General features: G+C 40.2%; 1 protein-coding gene across 1 annotated transcript in view; it reads right to left on the reverse strand.

Moving 5' to 3' along the window:
* cobl (cordon-bleu WH2 repeat protein) overlaps window positions 1-6,050 on the reverse strand; it is a 67,793-nt gene extending 61,743 nt beyond the window's left edge. Inside the window, 1 exon segment of the mRNA XM_049026025.1 lies at window positions 5,636-6,050. Within this exon segment, the coding sequence (XP_048881982.1) occupies window positions 5,636-5,679 (44 nt within the window). The 5' untranslated portion in view covers window positions 5,680-6,050.
* Window positions 6,051-19,493: the final 13,443 nt, after the last annotated feature.

The raw sequence follows: 19,493 nt of genomic DNA on the forward strand, positions 1-19,493 counted from the left end.
GGCTCAACAATAAAATCACCCTGCTGGGCCTGGGATTTGAACCAATGACGTTCTAATCACATACATAACATCCTAATGCGCTGAACCACACACCACCCTTAAAAAAGTCACTGAGTAACACTACTTTCAGTTTTACGGTAAAATATATTCTGCTTTTTAATATCAGGGTCTTTGGATAATATATAAAGTATAAATATTTATGTATTATTTTTAAGTAGTAAATACAGCTGAAAAATGTATTCCAAAAATTCCTTACATAACGTACTGTTGCACCTCGTTCATACATCTTGGTTTTTAAGTCATTTATTTTAAGTTCACTTTGAATGTCTTCCGAGCGAGGATACGCAAGTGGCGAATGCTCAAAATGCCTGTTATTTTTCTCCTACTGCCGCTGCGTTCGCAGCCCCCATGTATCACAAGCGGTACCGAGAGCGCAAAACAGCCCAAGTCAGCGACTCCCAAACCATTCATTGCTTTTTTAATATTACTAGCGTTGCCTCGCACAATCGCGTGCGCTTTGTTTACAAGGATTTTCCAATAAACGCTACTTCCACCTCTGAAATCTTTGTTTTTAGAAAAACTGCAAATCGCTGTGCTACTATCATAATCTTATCCGATTTTTTTTTATTCTCCTACGTACTGCAAAGGATTTGCAAGTGACGTCACAGCAGGCGGAAGTAACTGCGCTCACACCCACTGAGTGGCAAATTGACTGACAGCAAATTGAGCTCAATTGCAGCAAAAAACACGTCTCAAATTGGAAAGAGCTGTGCGATTTATACTACAAATCGATTTAACAAGATAATAAATTAAAAAGTATCGGTCGTGGATCGGTCCACATATATGGCCGATTACTGATCCATCTAATAGGTATGGATTGGCACCGACACTGATCCGATATTGCATCTCTACTTAGCATTAGCTTCATTCCAAGGTTATCTGACGGACACAGTATTTAATAACACAATACACAGCAGATCCTAAGGAGATACTATCGCTTTTGCCTTTTAATGTGCTTTTAACCCGAATTGAAGCAAATACCACTAAACACCTGACAATAGGCCACCGAAAACCAGGCCTGTTTAGTCCCAAATGCCATCAGCCAATTTGAAATCACTCTCGTGTCGCAATAATAAAATTACATAGGATTAGACAGTTTTTTCCTATATATCTTATATACACTATATGGACAAAATTATTGGGACACACCTCACTGCATTCAGGTGTTTTATTCAAACCCATTGGCATAGGTGTATAAAGTCAAGCACCCAGCCATGCAGGTTTACAAACGTTAGTGAAAGAATGGATTGTTCTGAAGAGCTCAGTGAATTCAAACACTGTACTCTCACAGGAGGTCAGCCTCCTGAAATTTTTTTCAGTTCCTGAAATTTCTTCCCTGCTCTAATAATACCAAGTGGAAGCATTTAGGAATAGCAGAAAGTCAGCCGCGAAATTACACATGATTTTCATTTTTTCCCATGTACATCATATAGAGGTAATCAGTAGGCCTAATCTTGAACGGCCAAATTTGAAGATTTTTTTTCCCTAAATCTGTTCCTAAAATATTGTGGGTTTTAGCTAAACGCCCCACCATTACAGCAAACAGACATCAGTCCATCAACAGCCGGCCAGAAATCTGACTAACTTCCTAATCAGCATAACTCATTACTAAGATTACATTCTCACATCACTCAAATACTCTAAATCATTCGAATTCTCCAGAACCCATCAAATTGAACCCGGCTAAGAATTAGCGCACATCCGGCCTCTACATGTAAACCACTGTGAACTCAAGCTCATCATTACCGTATCAAATTAATATTACTGTGTAATTAATATTTTTCAATAGCATTGGGAATTTTTATTTGGGATACAGGGGAAATATAACTGTGCTACTTTAAACAGAAAGTCGGCAAATACATCAAAACGAGAATTTCAGGATTTTCCTGAATAATCTCTGGAGAGTGTTTGCGAAATAAAAAAACTGCACAATAATGAATTACGAGAGTGAGATTACACACAGGAAGGGTAAGATAGTGTTTCAGATATGAAATAGTTATTTTAAGCCTGGTCAGACTGTTCCGTTTGTATGGCTTGTGTTTAATCTAATTCTAGCCGCACACTTTGGTCCTCCTTCTGACAAATGCAGTGGTGTGTGGCTATGCCTGTGACCAGAAGGTCGTTGGTCCAAATCCCAGAGTTGCTAGAGTAATTTCACCGTTGGAGCCTTAACCCCGACTGGTCTAGGGACAGTCTGACCTCCCTTCTTAAAAATGTACCGTATGTTGCTTTGGACAGAAGGCTCTACTAAATAAATGTAAATACATAAATCTATGTGCATACATTCTGTCTACATGGCACTACATGGGCAGGGTTGCGAAAAGCCTGAGGCCAGTGTATTATGGTCCATTGCAGGGCACAAACACAGACAGACACGCAGGGGGATTTAGAGACGCCGTTCGTCTAATTACACTTTTTTGGGTGGCGGAAGGAAGGCGGGAAACCCAGCGGAGACCTTCGAGAACGACAAGGGGACAGGCGAAGCGAAAGCACACACAGTGGCTCGGGGCAGCATGAGACGCGTGAGGCCAGAGTGCTACCCGCGGGCAGACGGCGCTGAGATAGCGAGGGAATGTGTGAGCGTCCAGCGGGACATCTGACATTTCAGACGGCGCACACAAGTTACTGTAAGCCAAGTGTGCACAGTCCAACTGCGGTACCAACACGGACACAACAACACCCCCCCCCCTCCTCCATGAGCACAGACCAGCCAGAACCTTTAAATAACAAGCTGGGGGAGCAGCACAGGAAAACAGGATAAAGTAACAGGCTGGGGGGGGCTCTGGGAGGGGTGTCCCACGTGGACTCATGGCACAGTGTGAGAAACCCTGAACTCGCAGGAGAAAGGTTGGAGAATACGGTCACTCCAGCTGGAAAAAAAAGGGGTTCAGGGTTCAGCCCTGGTAGAGGTGCAAACAACATGAATGTTCCCTCAATGGCACAAAAATTCCTCATAGTCCATTGCTGTACCTTAAAAGGTACTTTCACCTTTTGGCACACCGCTGAGGGTATGGCCCTAATGATAAGTAAGGGCCATACAGGGTACAAATTGGTGCTTTTTCTCTAAATAAGGTCAAAATCTCCCATAATATACAAATATATGGCTGGATAAACATCAGCTGCAGGCCAAACGAATCCATCCTCCACAGCAGAGCCAGGAGCTGCATTTTGTTCCTGAGAGGAGTTAGTGTGGGGCGTTTCGGGGCTTTTCAGCGGAAACAATTAAAGCAATCAGCACCTCATCTGAGCATTTCAGTCGGCAAACCCACAGGGAAGGCAGCCTAGCTACCCACTGCTGAAGCCCCCCCCAAACAGGGAGTCTTATCACTGGGGGACACACATCCCCCCAAGCCACATATGTAAAGAGACATGCACACACACCTGTACTCATATCTTTGTGGGGACCGTCCATTCATTTATATATTAATCCCAACAATGACATCCTTAAACCCTACCCAGCCCTAACCTTAACCATAAGTAACCAACCAAAATATGCGTCTTTTGGCATTTTTATTTTTTTGACTGCAGCCACAGAAAAAATGGTCCCCACAATGTCAAAGTAACAGTTTTTAAAAAAAAAAAAAAAACTGGCTTGTCCCCACAATGTAAGGTATACCTGGACTGGTCACACACACACACCAGGGCTGGGCATGTCCCACACACTCCACAGAACAGCTGAACTTCTTAATTTCTAACTAGGAATAAACAAGACATAGAAGCAGCCTGATGACACCCCCCACCCCTTACAAACGGCGGCATGACGGCCTGCCCATCAGCACCAATGGCAACGCGCCCCTGCCTCGCCCCCCCCCAGCTTTCGCATTTTAATTCTGCCGAGAAGTTGTGCGGCTTTATAGCCTGGTCCAAGAACTGCGGGCTCACATTTCGAAAGCCGGTAACCCAGTTACAAACAGAAGCATCTGAGGCGGACTCATTATACCCCATTGAGACTTTATAGGCTCAAGCTAACCTTCAATAAAACCACTGCAATTTCATGACTTGGTTTTAAAAGTGAACATCAGGAGTCTCACTAATGTATGGCTCACGCTGAACTGTACTATTCTTCATGCAGATGGTCTCTCTTTTGTGTTTTAATGAACAGTCAGCTACCACCCCCTCCCTATCCCCTAAATTCAAGTCTGTGATAGCCATACCAAAATTATTACAGGATCACAAATTCATAGGCTCGCTTCCCAGCATGCTTTGCCGCCTCAGAAGGTAGCAAGTGGCAAGAAGTGCAAAAGGGAGGGTGTCCAGGACTGTTCCCAAGGCTGACAGTAAGCTCGAGAAATTTCCACGCAGCGCTCAGTTAATTCTCCATGGGAAACTTAAAAAAAATAATGACATTCTCATTAAGAAGGTCTTATGCGCTGATTCAAACGCTTAAAAGAGACACTCGTATCATTAATTTCTGCAACTGACCACTGCCATTCTCCAGAAATAGGGTTAGGTTTCAATGAAACTATAAAGTAACACTTAAGTATATACTATTAACAAATAAATAACGTAGACATTTGAAATCAGTTCCTTCCTGGCTAGGAATTACCTGCTGATTAGTGTAACAAATGTTACTCTAAATATCACAAGCAAGCAGCTCTATGAATGTCCAGCAACTGGACGCCTTAAAATAACCGCCCGACCGCCGCGTACCTGAACTGTCATCGCAGTGTATTTACATAGAGGCCAGTCATTCTACGAAAACCACATTTACACTACAGCTGATGAGAAAATCACGGTTTTCACGCTGAAAACGGGGGATTCGCCGTCTTTATGGGTAATTTTGCCGCAAAATTCTCCATCACAAAGACACCGGAGGCGGGAGTAAGTTTGTCCGGACAGCATCCAGTAGTGCAGGACAAACATGTGCTGAGAATTACTGCTGAGTATGTATTACACACAGGAAAGTGATTTAAAAAAAAACAAGGTATACAATTCTTTGTCCTCTATATGCGCGGTCACATACAGTACGACACAAAACAGTGGCACACCAAGTTATGAGTCAAGCGCACTGACCTACACTACAACGGTTTATTTTCTATTTACCTTACAGTTCAGGTTAGTCATACAACCAGCACATTAAACAGATCTGAACTTAATAAAATGGGAATTCATAGGGCACAATACTGTACACGTCAATCCGAAAGCTAGGCTACATAAAGTAAGGATTTGTATTGAATTGACTGATCCAGCAGACTCATGTGTGCATCTCAAAGTTACATTTTTATCACGTTGAAGTTCTTAAGGGCAGGACACGGACTGGTCTTTGGTAAAGTTGATTAAACTGCCCCTTTAACGGCTCGTTTTAAAGGTTAACAGCTGAAGCAGCAGATGGTCCCAGACATCATGCTTTGGCAGCCCCGGGTGGCATGTGTGCGTCTCTTCCCTGCACCGTAATAATGTAATAATACGGTTTCTTACTGGGCAAAAACTCAGTCTAGAAGCCCGTCACATGTTACATGATTATTTGTGCAACAGGTAATATTCACTGATCGCGCTCTTAAAAACAAATCACTATTTAAAAACAAAAACCGGCAAAAAAGGGGGAAAAAAAACTTGAAACAAGGCATATGCTTACCCTGTCGGTGGTTTTACAGATGCGTCCATATCCTTGACGTCCATAAAGTTTAGTACCTAAAGTTTTCAACAACATCCACAGTTATATTCCGGGTTCACGCCGAATGCCTTAATCCGCATTAGGATCCACAAGCGCTGCAAACGGAGGATAATAAAGCTCTACAATCCGTAAACTGAAGTGCAAAACACGCCAATTATCCGTTTCCGCGAGTAATGCAGGTTAGTCAATACCCTTATTTAATACAATGTCATTAGACCTCTGAATAACGCTGCATGACCATGAGCTACGAACTCCGGATTAAATAAAAAGTACAGTCAGTCGTCAAGTCCAAGTGAAACACGGGAAAATGTCACCGCCCTTAAATGGGACACTTGTCCTTTACTGGGCAAAGAAAAAGGGGCATTTAAAACGCGCTCCGGATACTCACCGACCTACAGCTCAGCCATACAGAGCCATGAAATCAGTCGCCCGTAGTGATAAACTGGACCCCCGCACCTCGGATTTTCCATATGGCCCCCAGGTGCAGACTGCTCTTTCTGCATGTGGGTTATGTTTTATTCTAAGCCCGCCTCCGTCAGCACTCCGCCGGAGTCTATACAGCGCCCCCTGGCGGCCGTTGGAGTTTGTGAAGCAAGAACAGTCTCCCTAGGATGCAACTTTGTAAATCCATGCAGTTAGTAGTTGATGTGTTAAGATTATTAAATCAACTTTCTAAGCTTAAGGTGATTCGCGCACATACCAAATACTATACAGTGCTTTTTATTTGATAAGGTTTGACTCCCTGCTCAACAATGAGGTTTTGTAAGATCATATGCAGATGATTCCCTGAAATTTGTTTTTAAAGGGCATCAAAGGGGTCCCTTCCAAAACCGCAGCTCTCTACTTATGGTGTTTGCAATGTGCTTTTTGTGGTTATTTAGACCATGTGAATGTAATTTTGATATTGCTCTACAGTACCAGTATCAGTACTCTCATCGCCACACTGCATTACTGCATGGACATATTGCAACAAAATGATCGCATGCAATCAGACAGACAGTCTCAGAGTTCAGTCACATTCCAAGACCAATCAAGACTTACCAGCAACACAACTGATTGGACACTTGATCATGCAAGTCAATGTGCGTGTAATCTGGAATCTTTGAGTGTCATGACGATGGTAACTCTGCCAGACCCAAGGTACAAAACCCTTGTCTCTTCCAGTCCATTAAAGGCCAATGATGCTGTCACATGACTTAAAGCTGAATGTACAGCAGCATTAAGTTCCCCAGATCTCACTCCATCAGTCTGGGAGACGTCACGGTTTCCATAAGCAGCACCGGGAACCTCAACGCAAGCAGCAGAATCTGTGCTCCTGTTCAGGTAAATTGTTTGCTATCGTGTATTATTGTCAGCAAAACAAATTGTTTGTTTAGGCAGGACATGTGATTTGCAGTAACTTACAAGTCTGTTTTATTGTTTAGGTATAAACCCATGGGATTTGCTTGACAAAACTGTGGCTGAGGCAAATAGAAATTCAAATTCCACTGCTGATGCAACTGTTGAAACCCAGAGGTATTTGGCAGAGCCGAACACGCTGAGATTACAGGATCCTCCGGAATGCAGACACACATATATACGATACGTGTATAACCGTAACTCTACCAGTCTGCACTGCTGTTAGTGGGCACTAGAGCCTCCAATGCACCCATGAAAGGATCTTCTCCACAAGGCAGGAGAACTGCTTTCAAAAAGAAGGAAATGTCTTACCCCCAGCACTCAGGGGTGGATTAACTTCTCAGAGACCCTAGACTGAAATGGGTAGGGGGGGCCTACAGATGTGAGTGATTATATTGGTACCCCACTTCCATTCTGACAAAAACATGCCTCTGAACAAACTAGAAACATGTTCTTTGATAGAACATAAGAACATAAGAAATTTACAAACGAGAGGAGGCCATTCGGCCCATCAAGCTCGTTTGGGGAGAACTTAACTAATAGCTCAGATTTGTTAAAATCTTATCTAGCTCTGATTTAAAGGAACCCAGGGTTTTAGCCTGTGCTACATTAGCAGAAAGACTATTCCATACTCTAACTACACACTGTGTAAAGAAATGTTTTCTCAAATTCAGTTTAAAATGTTCTCCCGCTAATTTCCACCTATGGCCACGAGTTCTAGTATTTAAACTGATATTAAAGTAACCATTTGGCTGAACAGCATCGAGACCTTATATACCTGGATCATGCCCCCCTTAGTCTCCATTTCTCAAGGCTGAACAGATTCAGCTCAGCTAACCTCTCCTCATAAGACATTCCTCTAAGATCAGGAATCATTCTCATCGCCCTACGTAGCACGTTTTCCAAGGCAGCAATGTCCTTCTTAAGCTATGGTGACCAAACCTGCACATAATATTCTAGGTGGGGTCTTACCAAGGAATTATATAATCATAGCATCACTTCCCTTGACTTAAACTCCACACACTTAGAGATGTAATCCAACATCCTATTGGCCTATTTAATTGCTTCCCCAGGCTGGTAAGAGTGGGACATGGAAGCATCAACATACATACCGAGATCTTTCTCATAATCAACTACCTTTATTTCAGTGGAACCCATAAATGAGCACAAGCATGAGCACAAAATGACAATTTTTTTGCAACTTTTTTGTTTTGTGCCACTGCAAACCCGAACAATGCTTTTATGGATAACAGTGAAACTCGTGCAATTTCAGTGCATAAGTGTCCACGTATCTAATTGCCCGCGATTCATTGAGGTGGAGTTTGCGCTCTTTATTCAGGTTACCTGCTATAATGCTTGCAGTCCACCAGATGTCGCTGGTTAATGCTTTACGCATTGAAACCAAAGCCCAGCACTTACTAAAAAGGCTCAAAAGACCAAAGGGCCTTTCCCAGAATCCATGCAGCTGGCCCCACTTACACCTTCTAGGTCATGTTAATCCAGACCACATGTGCAGGTCCAGCAGATTAGAAGCAGTAGTAATATCAGACCTGCTCTGCCATCCTGTCTTCATGTGGCTAGCAAACAATGCTAATTATGAATTAATATGCACTTTATCTTTAATCACATTGGCACAGACAGCTGTTGGGCTCCTCAAGGGCTTTTTTGCTTCACCTGAAAAAAATGCTGGATATTTTTATTTTTGGGGTTTCTTTTTTAGTCTGATGCTGTTAAATAACACTATTTCAAACAAACACATTTTCATTTTCTTTATAACTGTAACTTTGAAGGGAAAGCAGGGCCTTGCTGAAGGGTGGCATCACTCTGCCAGTCCTAGGGTGCGAACCAGTGACTTTCTGATCACAGGCACAGCATCCTCACCTGCTAAGTTAGTGTTTCTCAACCATCCCATCCATGCAGTCCCCCAAATAAGAAAACACACCAGCAAATACAAAATAACAACATCAAATATGAAAACACACCAGCAAATACAAAATAACAACATCAAATATGAAAACACACCAGCAAATACAAAATAACATCAAATATGAAAACACATCAGCAAATACAAAATAACAACATCAAGTAAGAAAAGACGCCAACAAATACAAAATAACAACATCAAATATGAAAACACACCAGCAAATACAAAATAACAACATCAAATAAGAAAACACACCAGCAAATACAAAATAACAACATCAAATATGAAAACACACCAGCAAATACAAAATAACATCAAATATGAAAACACATCAGCAAATACAAAATAACAACATCAAGTAAGAAAAGACGCCAACAAATACAAAATAACAACATCAAATATGAAAACACACCAGCAAATACAAAATAACAACATCAAATAAGAAAACACACCAGCAAATACAAAATAACAACATCAAATATGAAAACACACCAGCAAATACAAAATAACAACATCAAGTAAGAAAAGATGCCAGCAAATACAGAAACACAACAGCAAATGTGAAAACACTACAACATTAGTGACATTGAATATGGAAAGGGTATGTACTTACTGTACTGATTTTGTTACTGATTGTACAGGTGTCATGCCCGGCTCCTCAGCTCCTCGTTTGTGCCACGCCCCCTGATTACCCACGTGTGCTTCCCTGATCGTCTCCAGCTGTGTCCGATTACTTTGATCAGTCTTGTCCTATTTAAGTCTTAGTCTTGCTTGTCTCCCTAGTCCGTCATTATGGTTAGGTAATGGTATCCCTCGTATTCCTTGTTCCTAGTCCGTGTTCCCTAATAAACCCTGAGTTTTGCCCCGATATCTGCCTTGTTGCCTGCTCCTTACCAGCCGACTCGCACGATCGCCTGTCTGCTCGCCCCAGATCGTGACAACAGGCAGCCTGTCTTTAGGTACCAGATGCAAGCAAAAGATACAAAGAGAAAACGGATGTCATCAGGTTTGACTATCCACACTGAAATCGAAAAACTTTGATGGATGTGAGCCTCTGCTGAAAGTTACGAGGATATCGTGAATTATATGGTTTTTCAAACATCTGGGGTGACTCTGAAGCGGACAAAATAATTTTGTGTATTCAAGGATAAATCACTTGCTTACTCATCATTTTATGTTATCATCATCTTAATTTTGTCATGTAATGCAATGTTAAGCCATTACTTTGTTCTGGGCTGTGATGTTCATGTTATGGTACGTAATATGCCTGTTTTCATTATCATTACAACAAATCTGGTTTAAAATGAATAGGTAAATTGCAGATCTATTTATTTGTTTCAACGTTCATAAAATTTGCTGTTATGTTCGTATAAAACCGACTCACTATGTCAACCACTCCCATGTCCGATACTCTTGGGAGAACCTGTTTCTTTTCTAAGAAAGATGGGGAAGTTCACACTTTTGGATGTACTGTTTGCATATTTGTTTGCACTTCTATCAATGATCTTTGCACTTTGCCTAACCTGCACAAACTTAAGCGTACTGAATATATTTATTGTTCCACTCCCCACATCGCACTGTCCCATCTCTTATTGCACTGTTTATACTGCTTCATCCTGTTGTTCCCCATGCACCTGTTTTCACCCCTGTAACTGTGGCACAAGAATTTCACTTTCACTGAGTTCTATGATGCATTTAAATAATGTGATCGTGACTTGAGAGATTTCTCATTGACCCATATTTAAAGGCACAATATGGATTTAAACAAGGTCGCCGGCTTCATATGTCAACCTTTTGTCTAGTCAGCTAACCTTAGCAGGTATGTGAGAAAAATACATTGTCCTGTCTTTTGGTCCAAGTGAACCTTGTTTGTATCCCTTGAGCTCGACCGTCTCAAATTAACTGTCAATCACCTACAGTAAATGTCTATCTAACTTTACCACTATAATTTTTATAATTTAATAACACATACTAGTGGCGTAAGAAGACTGCAACTGATCCATGATCAGAATGGATCCCCCTCGGTTTGGCACGGATTTCACTAAAAAGTTTAACCATGATGAAAAATGTGAAATAGGTTTTACTGCCGCTGTTACTTTTAAAAAGTTAATGTTGAAATCAAATTTCACAACAAGGGATAATTCCCCCTTGTGTGTAGCACATTTTAGTGGAATCCGCTTCCCTCTGACTCTGTTCTTGAGTTTAATTAAAACTTTTATTCTCCTGAGAACTTTTATTGTGTGATTCTGAGAAAGCAACTTAGGCTATGTTGCAATCGCGAGAAATAAGTTGTGACGCAGAGTGAAGATACTGTGAAAAGATACCGACAAAGCAGTCTGTATTCACATGAACAGGGCATGTTAAAAATTCCTGAAGGTGTACCTTTGGATTAACTATAGTTACGACTGCGGGCTGATTGACAGGCTGCCTGTCCAATCAGTAATAAGCATGTGATGATCAGTAGTTGCATACCCTTTCCTTTTTCAGTACTGCTGATGTAGTATTTTTGTATTTGCTTGAGTGTTTTCATATTTGCTGTTGTGTTTTAGTGTTTGCTGGTGTGTTCAGGGCATCTGTATGATTTTACCATGAACAATCCTCCTATGCTAACATTTAAAGTAGCTAACAAAAATGTTTTTTTTTATCCTCTCATTGTTTTGGCATAGCAGTGTAGTTTCATATGAAATTATGAGTGAAGTTTAGCCTACAAACTTTTTGAGTCTCCCATGCTTACTTAGCATAAAGGTACCAGGTGCTGTTGTGTGGTGTGAAAACGATACATAAAAGTGGCCAGGAGCTTCAAAAGTTCCAGATTGAGATGGTCCAGGAATTTGTAAACTGGGACCAGGTTCCAGAACTTCAATGCAAAAGCAACTGTCTGTCCATACCCACTCCAGACGTCTGGATCAAGCAAAGCTGGCTGTTGCAAAGGCTGAGTCTGACACACTAGGTGAAGCTTAGTTTGATTGGGGGTCCAACATCCCCTGGACTTCACCACTGCACACTGTCCAGAAACCAGGTAGCAGGTGGTGTCCATGCAGTGATTATTGACATCTCAACAATGTCACAATCCCTGACCATTACCCAGTTACTCACATCCAGAATTTTTCTACCTGATTACCCTTGTTGGACTGCTCCAGTTCCTCTACATGCCATTTGGGCTCAAAAATGCTACTCAGCATGCATCTCATGGACAGTGTGCTGTGGAACTTCGCATTCCTTTTTTTTTAGATGACATTCTGGTCACCATTTCCAAGTTGGGTAGTTTTTGCTACACCCCAGGTCCATGTTCATGGACATGATGGAAGCATTAGCCTCCATGACTAGGCTGGCTTATCCTTTTCACTGACTCCGCAGTTACCCTCACCATTGACGCTCTGAATTATGCCATGGGTGCAGTGCATAAACAACACGTTGATTCTGTGCAGAAGCCCCTGGGTTTATTCCATGAAAGCAGCTAAAGAAAGCCAGACTTTCCCGAAAAAGTCAGACTCAAACTAACGCCACCTCGTTATTTCACTAATGCAATTCAGCTTTAACTAATCAAGGCTCAAACAAGACTTGCATAGTCTCATTAAGTGCGCACAGTGCCGCGCATCTGAGATATTTAAGAAGCCCAAATGAATGGATGAATGATAGATCGGTCAAATGAGTTGGAAAGTGTGTGAAACAAGAGAAGTGATTTTTTTTCCCGTTGCAGAACAAACACTGCTGATGGAGCTGTATGAAAAATAAATAAATGCATAAGTTATGTAAACATAACAAGTACCTTATACAATGACACGGTGGTTTATTCACGTCTGTTTATTCTTAGGTCATTCTTACTGTATGATCTTATTGTGTATTAGTTGATCTCCGTAAAATACTTTCAATCACATCCGTGTGAAATGTTCTGCACAAATAACTGTATCTTGTCTTTGCCTTTCACTAATAAACTTTCAAAGTAGACTGTGACTAAAAATATAAAAATATCTTCCTCTTCATATCATTTTTCAAGATTTTTTTTTTCAATTTCAGTCATTTCATTTCATGCTATGGAATATTATTTAGTACTTCATATCGCATAGAGATTGTAACTATTAGGACTATTAAGACGCTGTTGTAAACCGTGCAGAGAGTGACCTTGTAACCTTGAGAAAATGCAGATCAATTACTGCTGTGCACAATGTGACAGAAAATAAGTATGAATTAGCACCTTGTGTTGGTTTAGAAGTTTCTGTATCTGTTAGCTATTGTTAGCTTTTGATGTATGAATATGTACTTTTATTAGTGCTGCAGCTTAACATTATGTTGAAGGACAAATATATTATTGTCCTTTGATACATCACAGGCCTTTACTGCATAAACAGACCCACTTCTCACTGGGAGAATACACAGGCCCTCACTGGCCTTTACTGCACAAACAGACCCCCCTCTCTCTAGGAGAATACACAGGATATATTGTTACCTGGTACCTTGGGCGGAGCTTAATTCTCCGCTTCTGACGTCATAAGAGGAAGTGGCGGATCCTTGATTCTGATTGGTCGAGAGTTTATGCCCATATATGGTGTCAATACATGCTTATGCCACGTGCTGCCGATAGGGGGCGATATGGTTTTGGGTGATTGTCGTTATGCCCATATATGGTAATACATGCTTATGCCACGTTTTGCCGATAGGGGGCGAAATGGTTTTGGGAGACTGCCGTTATGTACATATATGGTATCAATACATGCTTTTGCCACGTGCTGCCGATAGGGGGGTTTGGGAGATTAAACTTTAATAGAATAAAAATACATTACATGTATTTTATTAATGTGCTTTTTTTAATTACGTTTTTAAGGAATAATAAAACATAGAACAGGATGATGGCAAGCTAGCGAATACACGTTCAGCGGGGGCGTCCGTCCGGCCCGTAGCCGCGTGTTGTTAGTAAGCGCCGCGGCGTATTTTAAAAGAAGGCACCAAAATGTTTTAAAGAAGAAAGCACCAAAAGAAGAAAACCCTTAGTGTTATTTTAAAAGAAAAGTAGTGTGAATTTAAACAAACATGCCCGAAAGAAGCAGCAGAAGAGCAAATTTAAACAAGTGCAAGCGAAACCTATGAACATTACAGCCCCGTCGTTTTAAAAGAAGCGAGCACTCATTACATTTAACCAACACGAAATACTTTAGTTATATTTACCAGGTTTGAGAAAGCATGTAAGCGGCAAACTTTTAGAAGAAATAGGACGAAACGATCCCGGAGACCCGCCACATGCGACTACTCTGTTTGAACAACGCGGGTTGGAATGGACTATCGCTAGTCCGGAGTTTGGCGCATGCGCACCCACGCCGACGCCCCTTTCAAAATGGCTACGCCGGCGGAGCGCCTGTTTTAGCAAATAAAACCCCTATAACCGTAATGTTTTTAAGTAATGAAGCACTTTTCTGTCAATGTGAATAATAAAGTAAAGCGCTCTGAGCATTTTCGATAGCAATAATCAGGAAATAACGCGGTTAATTCTTGTTTAAACGAATGCATGCTCTCACTCTCGTGTGGCGCACGCGCGTAGATCCACACAGCGTATCCTTTATTGAGACATATCGCGGCAAGCAGCTGTCAAATGGCTACCAGCGGAAATTGTTGTCGTGATGTTAACCGAGGGCCCCGGATTGTGAGAAGCATGCCGCCATTCTGGCAGAATGCACACTAATTCTATATTTTATATGCTTATTTGTAAAGAGTGTAAAATAACCTATTTCTAATTTAAATAAAAGTCGATCTCTAACACAACACCCCCGGATTGCTTAGCTACATATAGCTAAATTTATCTACGTATGGTTAATCAAAAGGTATAAACAGAACTTGAAAAGATGTATGACAACACATGCTGACCTTTTATTTCAAATAAGCCTCTTTAACCTCATCGTTTTTAAGCAATGAAACTCTTTTCGGCTAATGTGTTATTTAAAATAAAACATCTTAAGCATTTCGACAACAAGAATCAAGGAATAACGCTGGCGATCCTTGTTAAAATAACTCTCCATGTCGCGCTTGTGCGTGCAGCCACGATACCCACACACCACTGTCTTTTATTGAAAACAGCTGAGGCAAGTCGTTTTCGGAACTTTAAAGTGTGTATACAACAAGTAAACGTGTGTAAAAGAAGTATAAAATGTGTTATAAAGCACATAGCCAACGATAATTACTAAAGAATTTAAGCATAATAGCCCAGACGTACCACGGCCTAAAGCCGGTAGAAAGAGAGCTATCCTACGGCCTACAAGATAAAAGCATATGGCACCAAATTGGAATCGGTAGTCTTTAAAGGAATAAAGTACATTATATGAATTTATTAATGCGATATTCGAAATACGTTTTAAGGGGTCACCGGACGCGTCGAGCTTTTCTAGCTAGAGAGGAAAGAGAGTCGGGGCAGTTTTGAATGGTAAAAGCAGTAGTTGTGTATTATTAACGGTTTATTTTTTAACAAAATGTCCTATTTTATAACGGTAAAAACACAGCAATCCTGTTTTTAGGGGGGGTTTATGCGTATTGCATGTCTAGACGTGTCGGTCAGCTAATGGCCGCGGCAGTGGGAAACGGGTCGTAGGCGCGAGAGCTTTTGGAGCCGTGAGCGATACGCCTATGAGAAGGAAGCGTCAATTGACAAATTGACAAATTGTTGCAGAGTGCGTGTAACATCTCGTTTAACCGCTGGTCCTGAGTGTGACAAGCAGACAGACAGCATTCACGCCCGGCAGAAAACACATTACGTCTATTTGTTAATCTGTTTTATTCGTAAATAGTATAAAATAATATATGTCTAATTGAAATAAAAGTCGATGTCTAACACCACAGCTCTGGGACTCTAGCATAGCCCCGGGCCTGTGGGTCTGGATGAAGTATCTAACTTCAATGGCTTAATCAGCAGGGTAAAGTGCCGTAACTTAAACGGGGGTATGACAAATTATTATAAAGTTTAAGCCAATAAGATTTAATTAATAAAATAATTTAGTTGTATTTTGTTCGTTTTATTTTCAATAAAGCACACCCAGCACATTATTAATGTAATAGATGCAGGAACTAGTGAGCGGTATTTAGCTACGTACTTCAAAAACATTTTAAAAACTTTGTTAGACTAATACCTTAGTTATTTCAATAATTTAAGGGATAAAAACATTTGTCGTGTTTGTCAATGTGTTATTTTAAGTAAATGCGTTATTTTCCAACGCCAAAAGCCCTGTCATGTTTTAAGTGAGAAATGATATGGACTAGCAACTCTCTCTGGGGGGAGCAACCCCGGTTAGGTACTATTAAGCAGCATTTAGTGACATGCATATGCATCAAAACACATTTTTAAAAACTTTGAAAGAATAAAGTCTTAGTTATTTTAATAAATACGTTTTTCAGTAAATGTTTATTCACGCGCATGCACACAAACACACACACACCCCGGAGGTCGGGGGGCTATAGAGTTTAACTTTAGGTTGCTGATAGCAATGTGTGACCAAACCCCAAAGCACCCTAACTTAGTCGTTTACTAACTTATCGCGAAAAACAGACAGAAATAGACTTGTAAATTCTAAAGAAAAGACATTAACTGTATTTTGTTAATGTTTAAAGGTATACAAACTACAGTTGTATCGGACACGCACACAAAAACACTAAAAGAGTTTTGCTCAGTCAAAAAAACACCAAACATATATTGTTCACGCTTTTTATTAAAATGTATAAGGATTGGTTTGTTATAGGGAAATTTTAAATTAATATGAGTGGGATATAAGTCATTTAGGCAACAAGATTTGAGGAAGAACCTAAATAGTGGCTGGAAATGACTGATCAGGCAGGCAGAAGTGTGCTTTCCTTATCTCACAAGTCATGGAAGGCTGGGATGGGGGACACATAAGTGGGGGGTAGGAACTGTGGAATCAGGCAAGAGTGTAAGAATTTAGGATATAGTCTTGTTATTTTAAAGAAGGTGTACATGATTATTTAATTACTTTTAATAGGAACCAGTAAGATGCATTTAGCACCATGTTGCAAATACACATTAAAAACTTTAAAGAATAAGGTCATAGTTATTTTAATAAAGGCATCCTACAAGGTGCCCACGGCCCTAACTTATTAAAGTTAGGCCCTAACTCTACAAGCTTGATCCGAGATGCTTGCTGGAGTACAATGCTAAGTTGACATCGGTAACGGAGCTGCAGCCTGTTTGATAGTTAATGAAACATAGTTCAAATTCAACAGTGTCAGCAGTCATCCACGATGCAGGGAGACTACAGATTGACTATAACGACCCCGTTTATCAGCTGGCATTATTAAAATTTTTTTTGACAGAATAAAGCCTTAGTTATTTTAATAAATATGTTTTTCAGTAAATGTATACTCATGCTCATGTGCACAAACACACACACACACACACACACACCGGTGGTCAGGAGCTTTAGAGTTTAACTTTAGGTCTGTGAAAGTATAGGACTGCAATGTGTATACAGACCCCAAAGCACCCTAACTTAGTCGTTTACTAACTTATCACGAAAAAAGAGACAGAAATAAACTTGTAAATTTTAAAGAAAAGACATTAACTGTTTTTGTTAATGTTTAAAGGTATACAAACTACAGTTGTATCGGACACGCACACAAAAACACTAAAAGAGTTTTGCTCAGTCAAAAAAAAAAAAAAAACACCAAACATATATTGTTCACGTTTTTTTATTAAAATGTATAAGGATTGGTTTGTTATAGCGAAATTTTAAATTAATATGAGTGTGATATAAGTCATTTAGGCAACAAGATTTGAGGAAGAACCTAAATAGAGGCTAGAAATGACTGATCAGGCAGGCAGAAGTGTGCTTTCCTTATCTCACAAGTCATGGAAGGCTGGGATGGGGGACACATAAGTGGGGGGTAGGAACTGTGGAATCAGGCAAGGGTGTAAGAATTTAGGATATAGTCTTGTTATTTTAAAGAAGGTGTACATGATTATTTTAATTGCATTTAATAGGAACCAGTAAGCTGCATTTAGCACCATGCTGCAAATACACATTAAAAACTTTAAAGAATAAGGTCTTAGTTATTTTAATAAAGACATCCTACAAGGTGCCCACGGCCCCAGCTTATATAATCTACAAGCTTGATCTGAGATGCTTGCTGGAGTACAATGCTAAGTTGACAACGGTAACGGTGCTGCAGTCTGTTTGATAGTTAATGAAACACAGTTCAAATTCAACAGTGTCAGTAGTCATCCACTATGCAGGGAGACTACAGATTGACTATAACGACCCGTTTATCTGCTGTCATTATTTAATTAATTTATTTATTTATTTTTTGACAGAATAAAGCCTTAGTTATTTTTATAAATATGGTTTTTCAGTAAATGTGTATTCATGCTCATGTGCACAAACACACACACACAACGATGGTCAGGGGCTTTAGAGTTTAACTAGGTCTGTGAAAGTATAGGACCGCGATGTGTATACAGGCCCCAAAACATATTAACTTAGTTGTTTATGAGTCTTATTGTGAAAAACCACGCAAAATAGACATGTAAATTTTAAAGAAAAGACATTAACTGCTTTTGTTAATGTTTAAATGTATAAAAACTTTAGATGTATTTGTTAAACAGTCAAACAAAAATGTGTTATTTTAAAGTAGTATAAAATATAACCTTAACTTTGGACGCAAGATGAACAACCTACAAACACAGACAGACAGACACACACACACACAGCAAAGCCCCAAGCATGCGCACAAGCACACAACCAAAGGTGGGCTTTTAGAGTTTGCTCAATCAAAAAAACATCAGACCCATATAGTTTACGTTTTTTATTAAAATGTGTAAGGATCGCTCTGTTAGAGCACAATTTTAAATTAGTATGATTGTGATATAAGTCATTTAGGCAACAAGATTTGAGGAAGTAGCGGCTAGAAATGATCGACCAGGCAGACAGAAGTCTGCTTTTCTTATCTCACAAGTCATGGAAGTGTAGGGGGGGTGTAGGAACTGTGGAATCAGGTATAGTTATTTTAATAAAGACATCCTACAAGGTACACCACGGCCCAAGCTTATAGCGTCTACTATCATGATTTGAGAGGCTAGATGGAGTACCATGTTAAGTTGACAATGGTAACTGAGATGCAGCCTGCATGCAGGGAGACTAGAGAGTGACTATAGTACCCCATTTAACCGTTGGTCCTTATTTTTTAAGAATTTTGACAGAATAAAGCCTTAGTTATTTTAATAAATACGTTTTTTCCAGTACATGGTTGTTCATACTCATCTGCACAAACACACACACACATCGGTGGTCAGGGGCTTTAGAGTTTAACTTTAGGTCAGTGAAAGTATAGGATCGTTATGTGTATTCAGACCCCAAAACATATTAACTTAGTCGCTCATGAGTCTTATTGTGAAAAACCGACAATATAGACTTGTAAATTTTAAAGAAAAGACATTAACAGCTTTTGTTAATGTTGAAATGTATAAAAACTTTAGCTGCTTTTCTTAAATGGCCAGAAAAATTGGCTCAA

This window comes from Brienomyrus brachyistius, chromosome 9 (genome assembly GCF_023856365.1).
Source record: "Brienomyrus brachyistius isolate T26 chromosome 9, BBRACH_0.4, whole genome shotgun sequence".
NCBI lineage: Eukaryota > Metazoa > Chordata > Actinopteri > Osteoglossiformes > Mormyridae > Brienomyrus > Brienomyrus brachyistius.